The 14,048-nt window shown below is 55.4% G+C and overlaps 2 protein-coding genes across 2 annotated transcripts; one reads left to right on the top strand and one right to left on the bottom strand.

Moving 5' to 3' along the window:
• Nucleotides 1-1,480: 1,480 nt before the first annotated feature.
• CH63R_01277 (Capsule biosynthesis phosphatase) lies at nt 1,481-4,179 on the bottom strand (the record flags this gene model as incomplete). Its single annotated transcript, XM_018296252.1, has 4 exons — nt 1,481-2,890; nt 2,980-3,442; nt 3,519-3,712; nt 3,829-4,179. The coding sequence occupies 4 exons, from the start codon at nt 4,177-4,179 to the stop codon at nt 1,481-1,483; spliced, it is 2,418 nt and encodes an 805-aa protein (XP_018164614.1).
• Nucleotides 4,180-10,584: 6,405 nt separating this feature from the next.
• Nucleotides 10,585-13,460, top strand: CH63R_01276 (UDP-galactose transporter; the record flags this gene model as incomplete). Its single annotated transcript, XM_018296251.1, has 4 exons — nt 10,585-11,127; nt 11,185-11,325; nt 11,384-11,714; nt 11,773-13,460. The coding sequence occupies 4 exons, from the start codon at nt 10,585-10,587 to the stop codon at nt 13,458-13,460; spliced, it is 2,703 nt and encodes a 900-aa protein (XP_018164613.1).
• Between the last annotated feature and the right edge of the window lie 588 nt (nt 13,461-14,048).

Below are 14,048 nucleotides of genomic sequence, written 5' to 3'. Positions count from 1 at the left end.
TTCAACTAGATAGCGAACGTTGCCTTTCCTCACCTTTTTCTCCTTCGGTCTGCTGATTGTGAACTATGATGATGTTATGCCGTGTTTCCACGGCTTGTGACTGATGATGTGGGGCAAAAGAGAAAGGGGCGAAACATGGGCATGTCGGTTGAAATAAATGACCAAGGAAATAATGCCAAAAATACAGAATGTTGTTCATCTGGGCAAGACAATTGAACGGGCGTTTGTGCAAACTAGTTACGTCGTTTTCAATGAGGACGTCCTTGACAGTGTGCTGTCTGGGGTCCGGGACAGTTCCAGCAACTCGATGAGAGAGGACCTGCCAGGTCGGAGAAAAAGCAGGCCTCCCATCCGGGCCGACGCAATAGAAGGCGCCGAGGCTTTTGGGCTCAGTGCGGGTCCGTTGATGATGCCCGGTCCCGGACGGGCCCCGTAACGTCTGGGACGGGTCGAGCGAGCATTTGTCTTCCCATGCCTTCCCCTTCCCCCGTTTCCGTTTGGGGGTTTCTGTCTTGTCTTGGTTGTGTGGTCTTTGGAAGGACACGTACGGGGCCGTTGGGGGTCCCCCCGACCAGACACGACTCCGGGGGGGGGGGGGGGGGGGCTCGTCGATCTTTGTGGGTATCCATACCACCGTCGCATGGCGCATTTTCTCTCGATCGGCGGTCTTCGTCGGCGGGACCCAAAGCGATCGCCGCCGTCCGTTTCGAGGTCCTACCGGGGAGCCTGCCTGGGTCCTTTGCGCCAAAAGACTCCCACACGTCCAGATGGGCGGACTTCTTCCCCCCCTCCCTGCCAAGTCCCGAGGGACAGAGGCAGCGAAAACGGAGAGGGCGGCGTTGGTTCCGGCAAGATGGGAAGAAGAAGCCCGATGAACCCATCATTCGAGAGTGAGAACCTCAACGCATTTCCGTTTCCCCATTTGTCTTCTCTTGTCCTTCTCTCGACTCAAAGCCAACATATTGACACACCATATCTCAGACGAGAGGAGGGAAGAGGGGGGCGAGGGCCACGAGAACTCGTGGATAGCCCATTGAGGTTGGCTCAGTCAGTATCAAGCTGCTCATATGTGTCCGGCCTGCGCATCTGCAACATCAACGCAGCATCTTCGAACTTTGACCATGTCATTGGGGCAGGCACATGCAAAGTTCCTTACAAAGTAATGTGATTTCTTGATATGGTCGTACATGAGCTTCGTAGACTTGAGAGTAAAATAACGTTACAACCCGACGACCGACGAAACGCTTTCCTTGTCCCTAAAAAAACCACGGCGCAAATCTAGCAAATGATATTTTCCCACATCGAGCTGATGCGACGAGACTCCACATGAGCTCTCCGCTTTCCCTTCCCAGCGAGCTCTGGCCCCACGACACAACGACTCCACCCCCACCGTCGTATCCTACCGGTTCGATTTGTTCGGTGTAACATGAACCGTAAACATTGCGTTAACACCACCTCCCATGACACCGTCATCGCAGATCTACTGCTTCGTCGTGACCACGACGTTGGGGATGGACAGATTCTCCCCCTTGCCGGAAACGATAGGCATCTCGCGGGCCTTCTCATCGGAGCCAAAGTTGGAGCTCGCCCGCCGGCTGAGCGTGACGCCTGCCGTAGAGCGCGCACCGGGGCCGTAGTTGATGTTGCTCGCCTTGTCGAGAGTCTCCTTGCACATGCGCAGGAATACGGCGCCCAGCTCCGGCCGGTGTAGAGGAATGAGACTAAAGAAGAGGGAGGCAGTGATGCGGAAGAGAGTCTTGCGGTGCAGGCGCACAGAATACGTCTCCTCGAGGAAGGTGAAGAAGTACTCCTGCAGATTCTCAAGGAGGTCCGAGTCGGCCTCATCGAGAAGGGGTTGGTCAACGTCCAGGGCGCCGCGCAGGTCGTGATTGTTAGCGCTCATGAAGAGAATGTGATCGTAGCCGCAGAGGGACTGCAAAACCTTGCCGAGATCGTAGTGGATGTCACCCTCGGGGGTCAGAGTGTTCTCGAGCTGGCAGCGCACGTCGATGAAGCTGACGAGCTTCTCGTCCTTGGAGAGAATGGCGTTACTGAAGACGGGGTCACCGTGGATAACCTGAGCGTGCACGCCCTTCTCCTCAGCCTCGTACGTGTCGAGGAACTCGTTGATACGGGCGAATAGGGACGCGGCAAGGGGACCGAGAGCATCGTATTTCTCCTGGTGCTGGTAGTACCGAGAGCGGAGCTTCGAGCCGTAGTTTGCGTAAATGTTGACACGGTGGTTCGCCCGCGCCAGGGAGTGCTCCTCAAACTTCTTCTCCAGAGCGCTGGGGATGTTGAGGGTAGCCTTGTCGGTGCTGGCCGTAGTGTGAACAGAGTGGAGAGCCTTCAACAAGGAGATGAGGCGGCCCTTTGTAATCGAGCGACCGACCAGAAGGTGGGAGAAGGTCAAGCCACGGCGGTTCTCCATGGTGATGTTGTACGTGGTCGTGTCGGGGATGTAGTCGACGTTGTAAACGGTGGGGAAGATGTGAGCGATCTCGGCGGGCATGTGGGAGTAGAAGAAGAGCTCGCCGAGGATGTTCTCCGACTTGCTCGACTTGATCACCTTGTCGCCGATGATCTGGATGGTGTTGAAGTCGCGCGCAGCGATCATGCCGGCCTTCTTCGCCTCCTCTGCAGTTCCGGCATCGGGCCCAATCAGTGCGGCGGGGTCGTGCTCGTCCAGAAGCCAGCCAATTTCACGCATGGTATCCAAGTTGGCATTGACTGCCAGATCATCAACGTAGACGTCGGCATAAGGCTTGCCGAAGTGGATGTCGTGATAAGGAATTTCGTACTTGGCCAACTGGGCAAATGTGACAGGGCCAACATCCGCAAGGACGGAACCCAGGTTTCCGTGATGTGTCCGCATGCGACGGGCCGTTTGCTGGATATGAAGTCAGCGAGTCTCTTCTTTCATCCCCCCTGGACAAGCATTCTTCTCTCTGCTTCGCCAAATGCCAAGGCCCGACTTACAATGATAATGTAGTGGCCTGCGTTGTACAGCTGCTGCACAAGACGGATGTTCTTCTCAATGGGAGGGCAGGTGGAGTAGTCCCCGGCCACGGCGGGGACGCCGACCAAGGTCATGTCGAGGTCGAAGCAGAAGCGGCGTTTCTTCAGCTTGATGGGAAGGTTCGATGTGTCTGTCTTCAGCAGCTTCAAGAGGTCCTTGAGCTGCTCTGGCGTGCCGACAACGCTGAAATCCTTGGTGCTAACGGGCATGCCCAGGTAGGGGACACCGTTCTGGATCATGAGAGCGATCATCTGCGAGGTGTAGTACTCGCCCACCTCGGAGCCGTCGGGTCTCTTCATGTCGAGGTTCTCAGCCGCCCACGACTTGAGCTGACCGGCAGAGGGGAAGACGTATGCGCCCGTGTTCGCCTTGTTGGAAATAGCCTTCTTCTCCTGGATATCGACGATGCGCTCCAAGCCGTCCCTATCAAGGCACTCTGTTAGGCATGTTCTTGGGGGACGAGAGAACTCCCGTGCCGCGCTCCCCCTGCTTTACTTACTTGGTAGGCTCCGTCTTGATGTATGAGAAAATGGGCTTGTCGCCGACATCGGGGAAGTAGAAGCAGCCGCCATGGCCCTTGGGCATGTTGCGAATGTCCTGGAGGACATCGGCCCAGTAGATGGTGTCGCAGTCAAGGGAAACCGTCTTGCGCTCGAGATGCTTCTTGGTCATGCTCTGTGTGACGATGTAGAGCTGCAGGGGCGGGGGCCGGTCAGCGATGCGCTCCCCCACGTTGGCATTGCCCCTCGTCGGTTGGCCAAGTGTGCGACGAGGGAGAGTTCGGAAGCAGGGGGGTAACTTGAACTTACCGTCTCGCTGGCACCCTTGGTCTGATGGCGCAAGCGCAGCAGCCTGAAGTCGATCTTGGAGAAGGTCTTGCTCACGAGCTGGCCGATTCTAAACTCGTCGTCGACCTCTTCGTTGATGGCCATCCACAGGGTGTCGCCGGGCTTGAGGCTCAGGTTGTCAATGAGCCACAGCAGCATGGGCCGGCCGACGATGTTGATGAGGGGCTTCGGGTAGCGGTAGCCTTCCTTTGCGAAGCGGGAGCCAATGCCGCCGATAGGAATAATGACATTGATGGGCTCATAATTGACTTCGCCATTGGCGGCGGAGGCAGCAGCAACGCCGTTGGCAGCTGCTTTTGTCAGGGGAGCCATTGCGATGGGCGAGGATGATCAACGGCTGTTGGGTTTTTGAGTGCGGTGTGCGCCGCCTGCGAAAGAGAGTGGCGAGATGATATCGGGAACGTTGTCGCAAAGGCCAAGGTGAGAGCGAGTGCAGGAGTGGCAGACAGAATATTGCGAGCGATGGGAATGTCTCTGGTTGGACGTTTGGGGTGGAACCGTGGCGGTGAGACTGCTGCGCAGCCGAGAAACAACAGAAGGTCCTGATCTCTGTCTCTAGCGAGGGTTAGACGGAGAAAGACAGAATGCGAGAGTACAGGCTTCCAAGCCAACACGCTACGAGGACAAGACGGAGGAAAGTGAGGCTTATGGAGAGAATCTGCAAGTCGCACGAGCTCAAGAGAAATGGCCGGTCGACGAAGGGGGGGTAGGAGTCCCTTCTCTCCCACCTCAAGGTAGGTACCTAGCAAAAAGAGGATACGTACGCAAAAAGGTAAGGAGGGTAAGGCCGAGCAGGGCAAGGGGGTGGAGGTAATGTCAGGGTCGTGGAGTTCGTATCCTGGTAGCGACGACAAGCAACAGTAACTACGATGTAGGCAGGTAGGTAGGTACCTGGTGGATGCGAGTGATCTCGCCCTCTAAAGCGGATACGCTACTCTGGCAGGTACCAACAGAAAGAAACGAGGTCTTTTATTCCATTTCTGACACCCGCACCTTGAGCTCGGGTCTTTTTGAAGCGAGAAAAAGTCGGCTCGGATGTAGGGGTTTTTTATTTTTTTGAACCAATTTCTCCAACAGCGAACAGATGCAACGCGGGCACGACAGCGGCCCCCAAACCCCATTAGGGAACCGGCGAGTTACCTCTGGACGCCCGGTATCCGTACGTGCTGGGCACTGCCCCTCCATTCCCTTAGCATCAAATAGAACCCGACTGAGATGATGGGGCTGCTTTTCCCCAGCTTCAGGGGTCCCTTTCTAATTTTTTTTCCCTTTCCACATCTTGCTGTCTCTCCCGCTCTCGCGAGTCTCAGTCGTATCCACCGCCGCTCGTCCGTCTGTGACTTGGACGCGGGTAGGGCGCCAATGACTTACGTCGGCGAGAAACCCCCATCGCTTCAGTAAACATGCAAGTCAAACAGGAGGCGGGCGTTCAATCAAAAGAGAAGAAGGGAGGAAGGGGCAGTGTAGAGCACTTAGCACACATAAGTGGCGGCCTGGACTGATGTGTCTGATGAGCAGCGATTGCCAATTGGGCATCGGCTGGGGCCATGGTCTTCCAGGCCGGCGAGATGGGCTTTGGACGTGGAGCCGGTCAAGTTTCCCCGGCCAGGACAGTTAGCGCAGATAGTCATGGGCACTGTTCTTCAAATCCTTGCACGAAGCAGAGCAGCCCCCCCGGACCGGCCCAGAATGTCAAAGGGCCCCCTGGCCTGGTGGGCTTGTGCCCGGCTCCCCAAGCCTCCCCAGGCCTGTCTAGTCGCGCCTGGATCCAAAGCTGCTGGATGTGGATGATGGATAACCAGTCATGGCCATGACCTTCCTCATCACCTCTTTTTGAATCCATGCATCCGTATTTTCTTCCTTTTCTTCTTCTAGTTCATTTATTTATCCCCCTTTCCCTTCTTCTGTCTCTTCGGCGGCCTCAACTGTCCACCGCTCTGTTCGGACTTCCTCGTCTGGTGCAGCACGTGGAGGGCCTCTCTCCGCGTTGGAAACCCCATCGCCCCATTCTCGCGCAAAAGGTTTGGTTGCGCAGGAGTCAGGGGTGCGTCTTATTCATGACCCAAGCCTGGTTGGCGGCCATTGGGGCCATTTGTTTGGTCTTATGTCTGGCAATTGTGCGGCGTAGCCACGACGGGCAAATATACACGTGTGATGGCGATCAGACCGTCGATTGATTTGTGAGGAGGGTAAGGGAATCTCGCGACTCTTGATCGTTGTTGACATCATCGAGTGTCGACACTAGACGAAATGAACCTTCTCCTTGCTATTGCCAAGTGAGCACGTCTCGAAACCCGCGGTTTGATGCCTCACTGCGCTGTCTCACCTCTTCGGCCTGGGTTCGGGAGCCAGAAACTCAACACTTGGGACGAATGCAGAAAGGATGAGCCAACCCTGCGGTGGTGGTGGGGGGGCAGCGGCGGAAATGAATGAAAATCAAGCACCAGTGGCAGCGTGGCAGAGCTAAGAAAGCTGCGGGTACATGCATCGCATCCTAGCTGCCCACTGGTGCCCGGCCGGGGCCAGCAGCTGGTCCGTTGCACCAGGTTGCCCTCATGCCATCAGCCTTGCGTTGGATTGGCGGAGACGCAGGGGCGCAGAAGGAAGAGGAGGGGCAGTCAACATGAGATACAGGGGTTCGCATGTGTACGTGAGTCTCGAGAGGCTTAGGCATTGGCGCTGGAGTAAGCGCATCTGACCCGTCCTTCGCACTGTATTGCAGTTGAATGGGATTAGAATTGGGTTTGATGGATGGGAACTACGAAATGAGCTGATGATGAAAGAGCCGTCAAAGTTTGTCGGGGTTTGTTTCCGAATCCAGAGAGGGGGCGCTGCTCATTTCGACTTGCAGCTGCTCGAAAAACAGGTAGTGATGAGACAAAGTTTGACAGGTTGCGCCTTGGCTTGTCTGTCACAATATTGTGTAGTTGAGTAGACATTTTATTATTGACTGTATGTTGTATCCCTAAGTACTCAGGAGGTGAGCGCGGAATGTCACCATGTCCAAGCGATCCATAGGCCCGGACGCAATTTTGTGGGAAGAGTACAGGTCAAAGTCGGCCAGACTGATTGGGTAGACACTCGCACTATTGATCGTCCCGGGCGGCATGCTGTAATTGTTGGGCACGACGGTGTCGAAGTTCCGATTAAGATAGCCGCGGAAGATGGTGGCGCCCACCGAGAAAGAAGAAGAAGAAAAGCGAGCATAGACCGACCCGACCGAGAGGCTTTTGGGGATACGGCGGCCGTTCTGCGACAAAGGAGCATCAAAGAGGGAAACCGGCAAAGAGGCACTGCGTTGCAACATAGGCCGCCATCGAGGTGTCTTCTGAAACAGCGTGCTTGACTCGTAGGGGCTTGCCTGGCGATCATGGCCCAACGCCGAGTTGGCAGACAGGCCGAGACGGACTCTATCGTTCGGGAAGGGTGCCAAAATTCCTTCTGACGATCCCCGGGGCTACCGAGCGATGGGTAACTAATCAAGGAAAGATGCTGGGGGCATCCGGGGAATTTCCCCAGCAAGTCCTTGTCCAGATAAAGTTATGTGGTATGTTTCATTCTTCAGGGAGGATTCCTGCCTCACTTTTGTCCCTTCTGCCACCGTCCATGGGGTGTCCTAGTGACCGTCTCTGCCTCGCCAAGCCCCAAGACTCGCATTCCGTGTTACAGACATGGCGGAACAGGAGCGAGCCAAGCAAGAGACAGCGAGGCATATGGCCGAGGAGGTAAAGGACGAAGGCAAGAGAAGACGAACTGGGAGTCCGAGTGAGTCTCTTTGCGACGGATGAGGCTCTGCGTCTGAGCAGCCGGCCGGTGATGTTCGTGCCTCGTGCCGTGGTTGTGTGCTGTTGCGCTAGTGCCCGTCCGTGTCTTCGAGACTGTGCGATGCATCGCATGCTTCTCGAAGGGCGTCGAGCAGTGAAATGAAGACTGTAAGAGAGAAAGTAAATAGACACAGGCCGGCCGTTAAGGTTTAATCAGTGGGACGGCACGCTATGCAGTCATGCCACGCATGGCAGGGCTGTGCTGGCGACGAGTCTTCTCTATTTCCTCGTTCTTTCATTTTCCGTCTTTGAAGTCGTGACGACTTGAGAATCCACCCACACAAGCATATCTTCCAGAGGATTGAGAGACTGAAGTCGACCCGTGGAGTGCATCAGAAAATTGAAGTACATAAGAGATAACACCGTAACTCTCCCACCTCTCCTCTTTCCTTGTTGCATTCGCTTATTTACATACGGTACTTTGACAGCAGGTTTGTGCAGGGGCCACTCAGCGGGACCCAGTGCTGAAAACGAGTGGATGCAACAAGCATTGGCATTGGCAATGGACTGCAGATGGGCCAAGAAGCTGCAGAGTTAAAAATGTTGGTGATCAAAGTCTGAAAGGGCCGACTGAGAAACTACGAGACACACTTACACGTGTGCTATATTCCCGTGGGGGCGGGTTGCCAGTTGAGATCTGCGACTATGAGACGGTCTTCGTGTTCCCTTGGGACGCGTTCCTTTTCTCTTCCATCGCGGCTGCCAATCTTAGCATGCCTGGTTGAGGGAGCAACAAGCAATTCTTCACTCGCTTGACTGCATCGACGCCATCTGCCTTGGCCTCCTGTCCCACCTCGCAAGAGAATCCACCAGCAAGGGGGGAAGGGGGGAAGGGAGCAAGACAAGCAAGATGATGCACTGCCGCGGTGCTCGCGTTACGAACCCGACCACTGAGAAACGCGCCCAGCAAAGATGATGCGACGGGCTCTCTACCGAAGGCTTCAATTTTCGTAGCGAGCGATGTCGAGCAGAGCGAGAAGGCATAGTAACGGATGCCCTCACTGCGACGCTTGATTAACACTATTTGATTGATGAATAGATTGTGGGAGACAAATAAAACACTGTGCAGTTCGCACATGGCAAGGGGCAAAGCGTGCCTTGATGACGGGCTCGGAGTACAGTAGTAGGGAACCAACCCACTTCACAGCACGTGTGGGAAAGCCTGCTAACCCCAAGCTGGACATGGCTGCTATCTGCTAGCTCCAGGGGGATGCGCTCACCCCTATAATTGGTCCATTTGCACGGTTAACCACCTTGTAAAAAAAAGGAAGAGAAAAGGAAAATCGTGCTGCGACTGGCAACTGCAGGGTCGAAAACAACACCTTCGAGTCTGTCGCGACACAGTTGATGAACAACCCAACACGTACGAAGAGACACCAGGCTGCAGTTGAGCGAGGGCCGCATTTGACATACACCCCTTACGTTGTCAGTCGGCCAGAGATGGTCCCGTTTTGGTTGCCAATTTAGACTCTGGCTGACGGCAATAATCTTGAGTTTCGCTTACCCCCTTTTCCTGCAGGGGCACATCCATCGGCGACATGCACGAGACCATCATACAATCAGGGCAACTTGCACCTGTTCGTATCAAATACCACACTGGATCTCTAAAGTAAGGAGGGCTGCCAGCTCCCAAGAGGTGTGTGACCGCATCGGCTGTGCAACTGCCAGTCTCATCGACCCTTCAAATGATATGCCCTGAGGCTACCTCTGCATCAGCACAGGCTTGACCGCATCGCTGTGACACCGGTGTCCTGGCTTGGCCAGCGTTGTGTGTCCGTTTCAATGTCAGAGATCCCCTATCACAAGGCGTTACCTGGAGCCGCCACTTCAGGGCTAGATCATCTCTTCATCAAGAAGGGTTCAAACTACCTACTTAGGACTAGGTAGGCAGGTAGATTCTCAGCATTTTGCCTAGGCTCCCAGCGGCCCTTCATCCACTGGCAGACGGCACCAAGCGGTTGGTGTGTTATCGACATGCCTAATGAGAGACGGTGCTATTTCCACTTCATCGCCCCCACAAGCATCTTGGGTCCTTTGGCCATCCCCTTCTGCTGGAACTTCTGGGCTGGCCCCAACTCCAATGTTCTCCATCGAAAAAGACAGAGAGGTGATACGGGCGAAAGAACCTCGGAAGCACTAGTACTGTACGGATACACCCGATGTACATGGACCAGGACGGGGAGGTCTGTCAGCAAATCGACTGGACCCTTCTGAGATCTACATCCATGTAGGTACCTAGGTACATAGAAAGTGAACAACCCGAGTAGACACTGTGCGCTACCTCAATGGCCCCTTCGCCTCACCCCTTCACAGTTCGTTCCGCCGTCCCCTTGCTTCGACTGTGGCTGGTTTCTGCTCTCTCTCTCTCCCCCCCGTTCCTCCCGCTGCATCTCGTTCCCGTCTATCGCATTCTTTACTTCTCCGACCTCCAACCTTTTCCCGTGGATTCGTTTCCCTTTGAACGACCTAACGACGCTTATCCAGTCTGCGATCCTGGCTTAATCGCGCAACAAGACAAATTGCGCCTTCAACCTCCTCGAACCAGCCCTCCGCGAACCGGTCGACAAACACAGTGAGCTCACCGACAGAGTCGCGATACGCATGTCGACCGCGGTAGTCCTGCGAGCGTCATTCCCCCACCCCCAGGAAACCTAAACGCAACCGAGACCTTCCTTTCCTACGCCGCTACAGCACCACCCAAACAGACAATACCGCCAGTCACTGTTCAGACTGCTAGTCTCCAGATCTTCTGCTTTGTCCCGCTTGCTGCCAACTCCGTCGACGCTCGCTTCGCATAATCCTGCCGACCAACCTCGATCGCTGCCATCCCTCGAGCCAAACTGAGCCATCCACCAGACACAGAACCGCACCCCAGCGGCTGGTAGTCACCAACATGCTACGACACGGGAGTATACTGGGGTTCTTTCTCAAGCCTCTAGGATGGATCCCCGGCGGCCCTCAGCAAGCCGCCTACGCCGCCGCCCTCGGCCTCGTCGCCATCCAGGTCGGCATCGGCATTATCATGAAGATCTCCCAGACCGGCGGTTCGTATTCTTTTTCCCCGTCGGCGTCTGTCACCATTTCCGAGTTCTTCAAGATGGTTCTGTCCACCATCTTCTTCTACAACGAATGCAAGCGTAGGGTCGCCGACGGCATCCGCCCGTCGACCCGCGGAGGTGGCACCGGCTACTCTTCGCTTGCTACTTCAGAACTTCCCATGAACGAGAGGAGCAGTCTGGATGAAAAACGAGAAGAGGAAGGATTGAGTGGCAGTGCTAGCTCCTCGAGCAACAGCAACGCCGTCGAGAAGCACACCGGCCCTCTGCAGCCGCTCGACTTGAGGACCTACTGGAGCTATATCCGCGGAGAGGTTACCAGAGACGTCCGATATGGCTTCTGCAACCTGGCCCTGTTTTACGTTCTCATCAACAACTCGGTATGCGCTGCCTGTCTGCCGACCCTTTTTCATCTCCACCGTCACTAATTCGTCCAGATTTTCGTCAGCTACAAGATGGCCGACCCCGGTACGATTCAACTGACCAAGAGTGGTGTCACCTTCATCACCGCTCTGGTCATGATTGCGACCCTGAATACCAAAATTTCTAAGATTCAGTGGATCGCCATTCTGATGCAGGTGAGTCTTGCACCATCGTGGTACTCGACGGCCTGGTATCGTCTCTGACATTTGCTAGATTTGCGGTCTGTCGGTGACACAGTACAACCCTCAGACGGGCACGACCTACCCTTTCAGCACGTACTTCATCCTGCTCTTCCAGGTCTTCCTGAGCGCGTCCTCGGGCGTGTACAACCAGGCTCTGCTCAAGACTGACGACTCGAGCTTGCACGCCGACAACATGATCCTTTACGGTGCCGGTGCCACCATGAACCTTTTATGCCATCTGGTCATCAAGGCATTGAAGGCCGACGAGCCGGGCTTCTTCGAGGGTTACAACAGCTTTGGTGCTATCATGGTCATTGTCAGCAATGTCTTCATTGGCCTTGCCATCACTGCCGTCTACAAGTGTAAGTTGCTAAGACGGACCTCTCTCCCGCGCGTACGTATGTTTGCTGACTCGTCCAGATGCCGATGCCGTCATCAAGTGCTTCGCCACTGCCGTCGCGACCGGCATTCTCCTCTACGTCTCGCCTCTACTGTTCGGAACCAATCTCAGCTTCCTGGTTTTGCCCGGTACCGTTGTCGTCTTCGTTGCCTCGTGGCTGTACATGGACAACCCGCCTCCCAAGGACCCCAACCCTCCTACCGCCAACGAGCCCCAGAAGATGTCCCTGTTCAACAAGATGGCAGCTGTCGCCAAGAAGTTCAACAAGATCTTCCTCGCCGTCGCCACCTTCATTACGGTTCTCATTGTGGCGTTTCTCACCATGTCGGAGGCCAAGATGCCCGATTTTGCCAAGGATGGAGGCTCGGCATCGCCAGCGCCCGCCGGGCCGAAGCCCGTCACCGGCACCGAGAGCAAGGTCGAGTCGCCTTTCAAGAACACAATGGCCATGATTCGATGGAACTCTGCGCGCCCTGAGCGGATTCCCATGCTGCAGAAGTATGAGCCGTTTTTCCACACCGTGCACATCTCGATGCCGAACATGTTCCAGGGGGAGGATCCTGAATTCCACAACCTGACCCACGACCAATTCCCTGGAACCTTCACTGTCTACAAGCAAGTGGCCCGCACCATGAAGCTCATTTTGGACACAGCGCCCGAGATCGACGGACTGATGTACTATCACTTCGACGCCTGGATTGACCCCCTCGCCTGGACCGGCATGAATCCCTACAATATCCACTTCCCCTCCGTCATCGACACGGCTCCGCCATCCCACGGCGGGCCCGAGTACATGTGTCTCACGGATATCAAATTCTACAACTGGTGGGGATGGGGACAAGACTTCCATCGCACCTCTATGGCGGCGTCTGCAGTGGTGGACAATTTCGACCTCGACTACAAGATCCGGCGGGACGAGTGGTGTGTTGGCTGGAGTGACATCTACTACATTCCCCGACGATTCTTTGCCGACTATATCTTCCTGTCCGAGATCTTCGCGGGCTTTGGAGTCTTCCACGAGGTTGCCATTCCCACGATCGTGCACATTATCGACCAGAGTCGCCGGCGCAACCCGTACCGGTCCATCATCGACCGCCTTAGCGACTGCTGGGGTAATTGCTGCACCTCCGACCCTAAGATCCGTGACGTGCTCGGTGCTCGGTGCGGTCACCGTCTCAACTATTTGGATGAGGGGCCGACCAACGCGTTCTACGACAAGCTTGACGCCCAGGCCTCCGTTCTCGGCCAGCCTCTCAACTCGACCAAGTATGCCATGACCAGCAACGAGGCCGCTCACCTTTTTGACAGCGCAGTCTTGGCAAGCATCAACAACGGAGAAGCAAAGAAGGTCGCGCCCGCGAATGACGACGCTCTGGAAGACGACCAGCGAGCGGATAAGTTGGCCGCGGAGAAGGCTAAGCAAGAGAAGGAAATGCTGAAGAATGAGCATGCACCCGTCGACAAGACAGAGAAGCCCGGCGACCCTAAGGCTGATCCGGCCAAGATTACTCCTCCCCCGCCTCCCTCGGACGACAAAACAGCGAAGCCGAAGGACGCCAAGGAGAGCGATAAGAAGGAAGAGGACAAGAAGGAGGGTGACAAGAAGGTTGACCCGAACGACGCACTCAGGGAAGCAGACCGGGATGCGGACGTGAAGCGGAGGTTACGACGGGAGGTTGTGGCTGCCGTCGCTGGACTAGGCTACTAAATACCCCTGACATACCCACCTGCCTTCCTTTTTTATTGTATTCTTTATTCCTACCCGGCGGCGCTTTTCCCTTGTCATCGCGCCACATATTCTGAGGAGAACGGATGTCCGGAGCCCGGGGCCAGGAGTCTGCCAACAGATTGGGTAGGCCCCGCAGATGCCCCGAGAGCTCGGCTGATTCGACATGGAACATACGAGACATGACACCAGAAGCAGCGGTGATTGACCGGCTATATACAGTTAGTCAGTCAGTAGATATTTCCCTTGACATGGAAGCGGCACGGCGATCCGGGTTTGCGTGTGTATGTGTATTTTACTATCCGGCATGCATGCATATGGGTCTGTGATTTTCCGGGTTTGGTACGATATAGACTTGTCAAACATTGTTATGAAGTAAGACGGTTCTTTCTGGCGTCAGGAGATGGCACGTATTCGCTCAGGGTCTACGGGAAGCCGAGGAGGAGATGCCGCGATCTGAGAGCGAATCTATAAGCATCAAATATACATGTGTAATAAAAAGAACGTATTGTGTTTTCTACGGGTGCGCTACGAGATCTTCTACTCGTCAGACACGCAACATAGACAAAG

Source organism: Colletotrichum higginsianum, chromosome 1, assembly GCF_001672515.1.
Source record: "Colletotrichum higginsianum IMI 349063 chromosome 1, whole genome shotgun sequence".
NCBI lineage: Eukaryota > Fungi > Ascomycota > Sordariomycetes > Glomerellales > Glomerellaceae > Colletotrichum > Colletotrichum higginsianum.
The sequence above is the reverse complement of the archived record's forward strand: the minus strand, read 5'-3'. Positions and strand labels throughout refer to the sequence as shown.